We start from the raw sequence: 10,294 nt of genomic DNA, 5'->3' as shown, positions 1-10,294 counted from the left end.
AGATAGATAGATAGATAGATAGATAGATAGATAGATAGGTAGGTAGGTAGGTAGGTAGGTAGGTAGGTAGGTAGGTAGGTAGGTAGGTAGGCAGGCAGGCAGGCAGGCAGGCAGGCAGGCAGACAGACAGGCAGACAGAGGGGAGATAGGTTATAGATTAAATAGATAGATGATTAGATGATAGATAGATAGATAGATAGATAGATAGATAGATAGACAGACAGACAGACAGACAGACAGACAGACAGACACAAATAGATAGAGAGATAGAGAGGCAGGATAGGTTATAGATTAAATAGATAGATGATTAGACTATAGATTAGATAGAGATAGGTAGATAGATAGATAGATAGATAGATAGATAGATAGATAGATAGATAGATAGATAGATAGATAGATAGATAGATAGATAGATATGGGTTGATAGAGATACGGAGAGATTGATAGAAAGAGATATTAGACAGAGAGAAACAGAGATTGACAGATAGAAATAGAAATAGACAGATAGTCAGACAGACAGACAGACAAGACAGATAGATAATTGATAGAAAGAGATAGATATGGGTTGATAGAGATACGGAGAGATTGATAGAGATATTAGATAAGAGAGAAACAGATTGATAGATAGAAATATAGATGGATAGAAATATAGATGGATAGACAGACAGGCAGATAATACATATAAGCTGTAATAGACTATTCAGCGTAGGGGCGCTGTACACAAGAGCAAAGAAAGGCTCCATCTCACCATTTTGCAAACAGACACCAAAACACCCGGCCCGTTTCCCCGCCAAAAAAGATTTCTTAGAGCGCCAATAGGGAGAATTAACCTCCAGTTAATTTCATTTCAGCCCTGATGAATACACTGGGTCCCCCTGTATGGTTTTGAATCCAACCCGGACAGAAGCGAGCTACCCGATTCACACAACCCGACGGATCTTTTAACTGGAACTGGATAAACAACGCTGGGCAAAATACAGCACTTCTGTACGCCCTCAAGAACTGGATCTAGCCCAACGCACGATTCCTCTTTATTATTGCCGCTGTCTCCTTGCGGCTTGCCTTGTGTTTGCAACCTGCAAGTAGGGCAGCCAGCTACTGTGCGTCGAGCGCTATAATCGATAAGAAATAAGCCTGGCCTCAAGAGAAGTCAAACCCCGTAGCTTTACATTTGTAAATACGTAATTTATTTATTTTTTTGTGTGTGGTGGTGTTTGTTTTCTCTCTCTCTCTCTCTCTGCAGTGCAGAGAGGATCAACCAGATTTCCGACAGGCTGAGCAGGGAATATTTGCTCATTCTTGCTTACGATGATCTGCAATGCAACACGATACTCACCCAGGATCTTCCCTGGAAGATCAACGTTTTTTCAACCGTGGGCACTTGAAAGCAGGCTGGACTTCAACTCCCAGAATTCCCCAGCCAGCACAGCTGGCTGGGGAATTCTGGGAGTTGAAGTCCAGCCTGCTTTCAAGGGGCTTCCATTGAAAAACACCTGGTTCAGATCCTCATTCTCCTCCCTCCCTTTTGCAACAGCCCATCCCAGACAAGGAAAAATGGGATTTTCCAGAATACAGGTAGTCCTCGCCTTACGACGGTTCGTTTAGTGACTGTTCGCAGCTACGACGGCACTGAAAAAAAGGGCCATTTTTCACCCGTAGGACCTTTGCCGCGTCCCCATGGCCATGTGATTTACCTTCAGATGCTTGACAACCGGTTCATATTTACGACGGCCGTGGCATCCCGCGTGATCCCCTTCTGCAAACTTCTGACAAGCAAAGTCGACGGGGGAAGCCGGCTTCGCGTAACAATTGCGACACTTAATTTAACGACTGCAGCAATTCGCTTAAGAAACGGCGGCAAGAAAAGTCGTAGAACGGGGCACGGCTCACTTAACAAATTTCTCACTTAGCGGCATAAATTTTGGGCTCAATTGGGGTCGTAAGTCGAGGACTACCTGTGCTTACACCTAGGAAGCGACCGGACCGGGTTCATACAGAGAGGCGGCAGAGACTCCGGAATGGGATACCTTGAAACTGGTTGCATAATTACGTAAAGGATCTAATGTTTAATAGATTCACGTGTTATCGACTAGATTATTTCTTTGTTGTTAGGTGTCCTGAAATAGAGATGTTAGGATTTTTATTTTTATTTGGTTATAGTGAAATCTTGGGTATGCTATAGAGCATAGACAGACAGATGATAGAGAGATAGGTGATAGATTAAATATAGATGATAGATAGATAGATAGATAGATAGATAGATAGATAGATAGATAGACAGACAGACAGACAGACAGATACAGAGAGATAGGTGATAGATTAAATAAATTAGATGATAGATAGATAGATAGATAGATAGATAGATAGATAGATAGATACATAGATACATAGATACATAGATACATAGATAGATACATAGACAGACAGACAGACAGATGGGTGATAGATTAAATATAGATAGATAGATAGATAGATAGATAGATAGATAGATAGATAGATAGATAGATAGATAGATAGATAGATAGATAGACAGATAGATAGATAGATACAGAGAGATAGGTGATAGATTAAATAGATAAATAGAGACAGAGAGATAGGTGACAGATTAAATAGATTTGATGATAGATTAAATAGACAGACAGATTCACTTGACACTAATTTAACAAAGGCGGCAAGAAAAGCCTTGCCACAGGGCAAAACTGACTTAACAAATGTCTCATTTAGCAACACCAATTTGGGGCACGATTGTGGCTGTAAATTGAGGACTTCCTATATGCCGACTGTTACCCACTTCCTTGTCCCCCCCCCCCCCACCAATCCTTCCTCCCACCTCTTCCAACGGCTGGGCCAAAGCGATGCTCATCCCCGAAGGATCGATGTGTTTTTTCAGATCCGTAAGGAGGTTAGCCAAGCCAGGATAAGCAGAGAGATCCTCGACGGTCAGCGAGCAAGGGGGCAGCTGGCTCCTACAACCTGCGGAAACAGAAATGGGGGGTGGATGGAAGCTAATTTCCCCCTTTTAAAAATTTTTTTAACGTTCCTTCCCAGAAAGACCCGGCAATGACCTTGTTGCAGGAAATTAGCATCCACAGCTCCCGAAGCCGCCATTCCGCCTGTTTTTCGGGGAAACTGCGGAGAAAAAAAAAGGAAATAAAATTAGAAGAAGCCACATTAAGAAGGAGAGAGGAATCTGATTGAGGGGGGGGAAAAAACTCCTAGAAAATAAATCCAGATGATTCCTTTTCAGGAGCAGGGAATTGTAGACGTATACAACGTTTATAGCTTTTTTTTTAAAAAAAAAAATCCAACTTGGTGCCCTCCAGATTAATCAACCCAGAATGGAGGAGAGGATTAGGATCCGAACTCAGACCCAAAGGGCAGGAGTTTCCGACTGCAGAAGAGGCGGAATCCTATACCCCCCTATTTATAGGGGTGATGCCAAGTTTCGGGTAGAGTAGGGGTAGGCAACCTTGGCCCTTTTATGACTCATGGACTTCAACTCCCAGAATTCCTGAGCCAGCCATGCTGAGGGGAAAAGGAGAGGTTTCCAAGCTGAGCCAGGCTGGCTCAGGAATTCTGGGAGTTGAAGTCCACGAGTCATAAAAGAACCAACGTGGCTTACCCCTGGGGTAGAGGAACAAGGGGTGATGTTCCACACAATTTGAGAGAAACCTAAATCCTCTCCTCTCTCATATGGCAGGGAAAATAGCCAGTTTAAGGCACCAGGCTAGACAATGGGAGGGCATGAGTTCAAATCCAGCCTTAAACATGAAAGCCGCCTGGGTGACTTTGGGCCAATCAACAGGAGACGGTGAGTTCTAATCCCACTTTAGGCATGAAAGCCGCCTGGGTGACTTTGGGCCAATCAACAGGAGACGGTGAGTTCTAGTTTCGCCTGAGGCATGAAACCTGGTTGGGTGACTGGGACAATCACCAGGAGACAGTGAGTTCTAGTCCCGCCTTAGTACAAAAGCCAGCTGGGTGACTTTGGGCCAATCACCAGGAGACGGTGAGTTCTAGTCCCACTTTAGGCATGAAACCTGGCTGGGTGACTCTGGGACAATCACCAGGAGACAGTGAGTTCTAGTCCTGCCTTAGTATAAAAGCCGGCTGGGTGACTTTGGGCCAATCACCAGGAGACGGTGAGTTCTAGTCCAACTTTAGGCATGAAACCCGGCTGGGTGACTTTGGGCCAATCACCAGGAGACGGTGAGTTCTAGTTTCGCCTGAGGCATGAAACCTGGTTGGGTGACTGGGACAATCACCAGGAGACCGTGAGTTCTAGTTCCGCCTTAGTACAAAAGCCAGCTGGGTGACTTTGGGCCAATCACCAGGAGACAGTGAGTTCTAGTCCCACTTTAGGCATGAAACCTGGCTGGGTGACTCTGGGACAATCACCAGGAGATGGTGAGTTCTAGTCCCGCCTTAGTACAAAAGCCGGCTGGGTGACTTTGGGCCAATCACCAGGAGACGGTGAGTTCTAGTCCCACTTTAGGCATGAAACCTGGCTGGGTGATTCTGGGCCAATCACCCCACTCTTGTGTGTGAATGCAGCCTTCCCGGGCGTGCTTCTTGTCTAGTTTCCCTGCCAACCCTACAGGGATCAGAGCATCCCAGGGCTGCAAGGGGGCATCAGAGGTCATCTAGTCCAACCCCACCCCCGCACAGGACAGGGGGAGGGGCTTATTCTGATTTTTTTTCCCCCTGCCCCAAGGAAAATCGCCCCAAAGCCCCCCCCCCCCAACAACAAGCCCTGCATCCTTCCGGACCCCGAGCCTCAGCCCTCACTTTTCCTTGCTGTAGCCCGCCAAGCAGCAGGCAGAAATGCAACCGGTGAAGCTCCCCTCGAGACTACCCCAGTTCCGTTGCTCCACCCCCCAATTTGCAAAGCAACTGCAAAGCAAATAAAGGGGAGGAGAGAGAAAGTGGTGGGGATTTACACCCCCCCTAAGCATTTCCCCCCCCCCACCAACCAACCCCTCTTTCCCTAGCAAAGCCCTGGAGTCCGACCTGTGACGTCACGGGAGGGCGTGGCCGCTCTACCCGCCCTTTTCTTTTTTTTTCCTCCCGCGCGCTCGATTAAACGCCCCGCCCACGCCGAGGACCAACTCCGACGTCCGCCTCGCGCGCCGAGAATTCCCCCCGAAAAGCTGGCGGGCGGAGATTGGTCGCGCTCCCGACCGCCGGGGGAGGGAGCGCACAGGGAAGCCTCCAATGGGCGAACGAGAAGCTTCAAGGGAAGGCGTGGCCTTGACAATGAGGACGGGCCGGAGCCGGAGGAGGGGGAGGGACTCCGAGCGCTTTTTTTTTTTTAAGCCTTCTGATTGGTCAAGCGCCTTGGCTATTTCCCTCCAGTAACCCAAAGGGGGCGCTGTCCGACTCTTCCCTAGGCTCAGCGTTGTCTTGTCTCGCCTTCTGCAACCGGGCGCCCCCCGTTCAATTCTATCAGCTCTGATCTGGGGGGGAAAAAAAATTCTTTTCTTGGCTTTTAATGATCCTGGGGGTTTTTTTCGCCCCTCGGATCAGGTAGCTGTGTGCTCAGTTGTGTAGGTGCAATTGTCTAGGTGCAAACGCCCATCATCCCCAGCCAGCATGGGCTTTGGTAGGGAACGGCGGGAATGCCTTAAATATGAAATTTAGGAAAGCTGATTGGGAGGTGGGGGAGACCCCGGTTGTCTTTCCTTTCTCTGTGCATTAAAATCTCAATTCTGCAAGGCGAGTCGTTTCCATTTAAGATAAGATAAGATAAGATAAGATAAGATGATAAGCTAAGATAACCTTTATTGACATTTTTTTTACTGTGGGCACAACGGCACACATCAAAAATGAAATTTAGTTGCCCACTCTCAAAGTGAAACACATACATGACACACACCTAAACATACTATGAACAACAAATGTATAGAACCACATCCCTACATATACCTAGCAAATAAATATTAAATACTGTCCATCTTGAATATATAACGGAAGGAGGAATGAGACGACAGCTCTTTCTTATTCCCCAAGTCTAGTTTGTTTTTCCTGGTGGATAATTTGCAAAAAATACACCAAAAAATAACAATTTGGGAATCTGGAGATTGGGTGTAGTTGGAGAGATTCTCTCTGCCTTCTTTGGAATAGGGGTTCTTCCATCCTGTTTGGACCTGGTCCTGGTTTTCAACCTGCGAACCAGATTAGAAGCTAGGAGATGTGAGTTCCAGTTCTTGCCCTGGGTGTGAAAACCAATTGGATGACTTTGGGCCAAACGCCAGGAGAAAGTGAATTCTAGTCATGCCAAAGGCACAGAAGCAGGCTGGGTAATTTGGGCCAAAGAGGCAGTGAGTTCAAGTCCTGCCTTAGACCTGAAAAGTGGCTGGGTGACATTGGGCCAATCACCAGGAGACAGTGAGTTCTAATTCTGCCTTAGACCTGAAAAGTGGCTGGGTGACATTGGGCCAATCACCAGGAGACAGTGAGTTCTAGTTCTGCCTTAGACATGAAAGGCGGCTGGGTGACTTTTGACCAATCACCAGGAGACGGTGAGTTCTAGTACTGCCTCAGGCATGAAACATGGCTGGGGGGACTTTCCCTTTCCCTCCCCCTCAGCCCAGCCCACCTCACAAGCTTGTTGTTCTGAGGAAAGTGGGAGGGGGAATGAAGGAGCATTGTGCATGTTTGCTACCTTGATTTATTTATAAAAATAATCAAGGCAGGATATAAAATAAGCCCAGCAACCCCCCCTCCCCCCTTCAGCTCATTAAACAGACTCTCCCATCAGTGAATTATAGATCCAGTGTGTGTCCACAGCCTCTCCAGTGGTCCCAGAAGAATTTCTAATCCTCACCGGGCGGAGTAAGCATAAAAGACAAGAATAAAGAAAGAAACACAGATACGGAACGACGAATGCCGCAAATTGCAAGGAGAAAGCTTGATTTATTTATTTTTAATCAAGATTGCCAAACCACAAATAATAAGTACAGCTAATTCTCGCAACCCCAATTTCTGAGACCAGGAAACTCCATCGTTAAGCCTGTTGAGTGGGCCACCCCTAATTTTACCACCTTTTCTGCCCCTTGAGTTGTTACTAAAGCCACTGCCGTCGCTAAGCGAATCCAGCTTCCCCCCCCCCATCGACTTTGCCGACAGGGTCGCAAGCGGCAAACACACGTGATCTCCCGGGACGCTGCGACCGCCGTAAATACGTCCCCCATTTACCCCGGGCCCAAATTTTCAATCATCCTGGCTGGGGAGCTGCTGCGACGGTTGTAAATGTGAGGACCGGCTGTAGATCACCTTCTGCAGTGCCGTTGTAACTTCGGTCACTAAACGAACGGTCATAAGTTAAGGACTGCCTGTTTCTTAGATCTGGACCGGTTCCTCCATCTGTACTACTGAGAGGAACCACCAGAGGACAGGCAGGGCTCGCGTGGAAACACAGAAATGTTTTCGCTCGTCCCGTTTTCCCTCTTACAAATCCTCTTTTAATCTTTCTGCAAATCAAACAGAGATCGGCCTCCAAGGCTGAGCTCATCAAATTTTCCCCTCCATCGCCGGCGCCCGACTGGTGGACAGATGCCAAGCTTCGGGGAGAGGATCCCGGGGTTCCCCACAAATTGAGCCAAGCCTAAGTCCTCTCCCCTGGCACGGAGGATAGCCGGTTTAAGGCGCCAGGCTAGAAAGCGGGAGACCGTGAGTTCTAGTCCAGCCTTAAACATGAAAGCCGGCTGGGTGACTTTGGGCCAATCACCAGGAGACAGTGAGTTCTAGTCCCGCCTTAGGCGTGAAAGCTGGTTGGGTCACTTTGAGCCAATCACCAGGAGACGGGGAGTTCTAGTCCCGTCTTAGGCATGGAAGCCGGTTGGGTGACTTTGAGCCAATCACCAGGAGATAGGAAGTTCTAGTGCCACCTTAGACATGAAAGCCGGCTAGGTGACTTTGGGCCAATCTCTGGGAGACAGGGAGTTTTAGTCCCGCTTTAGACATGAAAGCTGGTTGAGTGATTTTGAGCCAATCACCAGGAGACAGAGTCCTAGTCCTGCCTTAGGCATGAAAGCCGGCTGGGTGACTTTGGGCCAATCACCGGGAGACAGAGAATTCTAGTCCCACCTTAGACCTGAAAGCCAGTTGGGTGACTTTGGGACAATCACCAGGAGATGGAGAGTTCTAGTCCCACCTTAGACATGAAAGCCAACCGGGTAACTTTGGGCCAATCACCAGGAGACGGAGAGTTCTAGTCCCACCTTCGGCATGAAAGCCAGCTGGGTGACTTTGGGCCAATCACCAGGAGACAGAGAGTTCTAGTCCCGCCTTCGGCATGAAAGCCGGCTGTGTGACTTTGGGCCAATCACCAGGAGACGGTGAGTTATAGTCCCGCCTTAACTATGAAAGTCAGCTGGGTGACTTTGAGCCAATCACCGGGAGACTCTGAGTTCTAGTCCTGCCTTACTCATGAAAGCCAGCTGGGTGACTTTGGGCCAGTCCCTCTTTTTCAGCCCAACCCATACTGCAGGGTTGTTCTTGTTGTGGGGAAAAGAGTAGGAAGAATGAGCTATTGATAAAAACATTAAAGCAGGATAAAAGCAAACAAATAAAAACCAATAAAATGCCAGCCCCAGAGTTTCAACCCAGGCAAAGCTGCAAGCCAAACCACCCCACTCTTGTGTGTGAATGCAGCCTTCCGGGCATTCCTCTTGTCACGTTTCCCTGCCCATCTTACAGAGATCATAGCATCCCAGGGCTGCAAAGGGACATTAGAGGTCATCCAGTCCAACCCCCTGCATGAGACAGGAGGCGTTATTCTGGTTTTTTTTTTCCTTCTGCCAAAAGGGAAATTGGGACGGCCTAAGCTGATATGACCGCAGGAAACACAGAAATGTTTTAGCACTGGGGTCCCCAATCTGTGGGCTGCGGCCCGGTAGTGGGCTGTGGCCACGGGACAGGCTGGCCAGTGTGCACGTGTGTGTGCCTAACCCCTAACTTGTGCTAGTGCTGCGGGGCGCAAAACCAGGACGCCGCGCCATGGGGCGCAAAAACTGGCTGACGCCACACCTCAGGGCACAAAAACAGGACGCCACACGGCGGGGCGGGAAAACGGGACGCTGCTGCACCACGGGGCACAAAAACGGGACGCCGCTGTGCTGCAAGGCGCAAAAAGGGCCGCTGCCGTACCACGGGGGCATAGAAACAAGGCACTGTGCCACACAAGAACGGGGCAAGGCTAGTGAGTATCACGCAGGCGCTAGCCCTGCCCGGTTTGTGGCACTGCGTGCTTGCGGCCCCGTGGGCACGTGCGCACACGCACCCGTGTAAAATGCTTTCCCCCTCTTTTCCTCCGGTCTGCCAACCGTCAAAGGTGGGTGACCTCTGTTTTAGCACATCATTTTTTTCTCTTTTTAATCTTTCTGCAAATAAAACAGAGACCTGTCTCTAAGCCACAGGTCCCCAACCTTTTGGGCACCAGGGACCGGTTACGTGGAGAGAGGTTTTTTTCCGCGAACTGGAAGGTGCGTGGTTTTGTGTGCTGACTGCATCCTGTGGATGGGGCTTTGCTTGTTTATGCGGCCTGGTTGCTGGCACGCCGCGGCACGGTACCGGTCCACGGACTGGGGGTTGGAGACTCCTGCGCTATGGGTACCTCCAGCCAAACGGCTGAGCTAACGAGAGCGTACGAGGCCACCAAATTTTCCCCTCCTCGCCAGCGCACAACTCGCTGACGGAGGAACTCATCCATCGCTCGTCCGGCCTGTAACAGCTATCATTCAGGAGGCAAACTATGCTGCTAGTCCTCGTTTAACGACCACAATTGAGCCCAAATTTTCAGTGGCTTAAGCAGGGCATTCGTTAAGTGGATTTTTGGCCCATTTTACGCAAATGACACGCAAATCAAAGAGGGAAACTGGATTCCCTTCACATCCGTGTGAACTAATTTAACAACCGCGGCAATTCGGTTCACAAAATGTGACGAGGAAAGTCGTAAAAATGGGGCAAAGCTCCCTCAACAAATGTTCTCACTTAGCAACGTAAATTTTGGGCTCGGTTGCGGTCGTAAGTCGAGGACTGCCTCTATTTGCGGGTTGAAATGCAAGGATGCTGCAGGACAGGAAGTGTCCGTCCTTCCCGAGTTCCTCACCCCACCCCGCTCGTGATGCCAAGGTGGCTTCTTGCAGGCCCTCAACTCTGCTTCCTGTTTGGTCTTGATCAAGTCCGAAGGCAGAGAAATCTCTTTGCATTCTTCTCCCTTTAAACAATTGTGGGGTTTCTCCTGATCTTTTCCAATCCAGAACCAGGGGAGGTCCTCTTTTTCAAGTCCACC

At 48.9% G+C, this 10,294-nt stretch overlaps 1 protein-coding gene across 1 annotated transcript in view; it reads right to left on the bottom strand.

Moving 5' to 3' along the window:
• The window catches only part of HAUS4 (HAUS augmin like complex subunit 4), a 21,698-nt gene extending 16,659 nt beyond the window's left edge, over nt 1–5,039 (bottom strand). Inside the window, exons 1-3 of the mRNA XM_015823321.1 lie at nt 5,011–5,039; nt 3,066–3,129; nt 2,831–2,973 (exon numbers count right to left, since the gene is read on the bottom strand). Coding sequence (XP_015678807.1) covers nt 2,831–2,973; nt 3,066–3,108 — 186 coding nt within the window. The 5' untranslated portion in view covers nt 3,109–3,129; nt 5,011–5,039. The remainder of the gene's footprint in view (nt 1–2,830; nt 2,974–3,065; nt 3,130–5,010) is intronic.
• Nucleotides 5,040–10,294: the final 5,255 nt, after the last annotated feature.

Source organism: Protobothrops mucrosquamatus, unplaced genomic scaffold, assembly GCF_001527695.2.
Source record: "Protobothrops mucrosquamatus isolate PMUCROS unplaced genomic scaffold, P.Mucros_1.0 scaffold1835, whole genome shotgun sequence".
Lineage (NCBI taxonomy): Eukaryota > Metazoa > Chordata > Lepidosauria > Squamata > Viperidae > Protobothrops > Protobothrops mucrosquamatus.
This window is presented reverse-complemented; position numbering and strand designations above follow the sequence as displayed.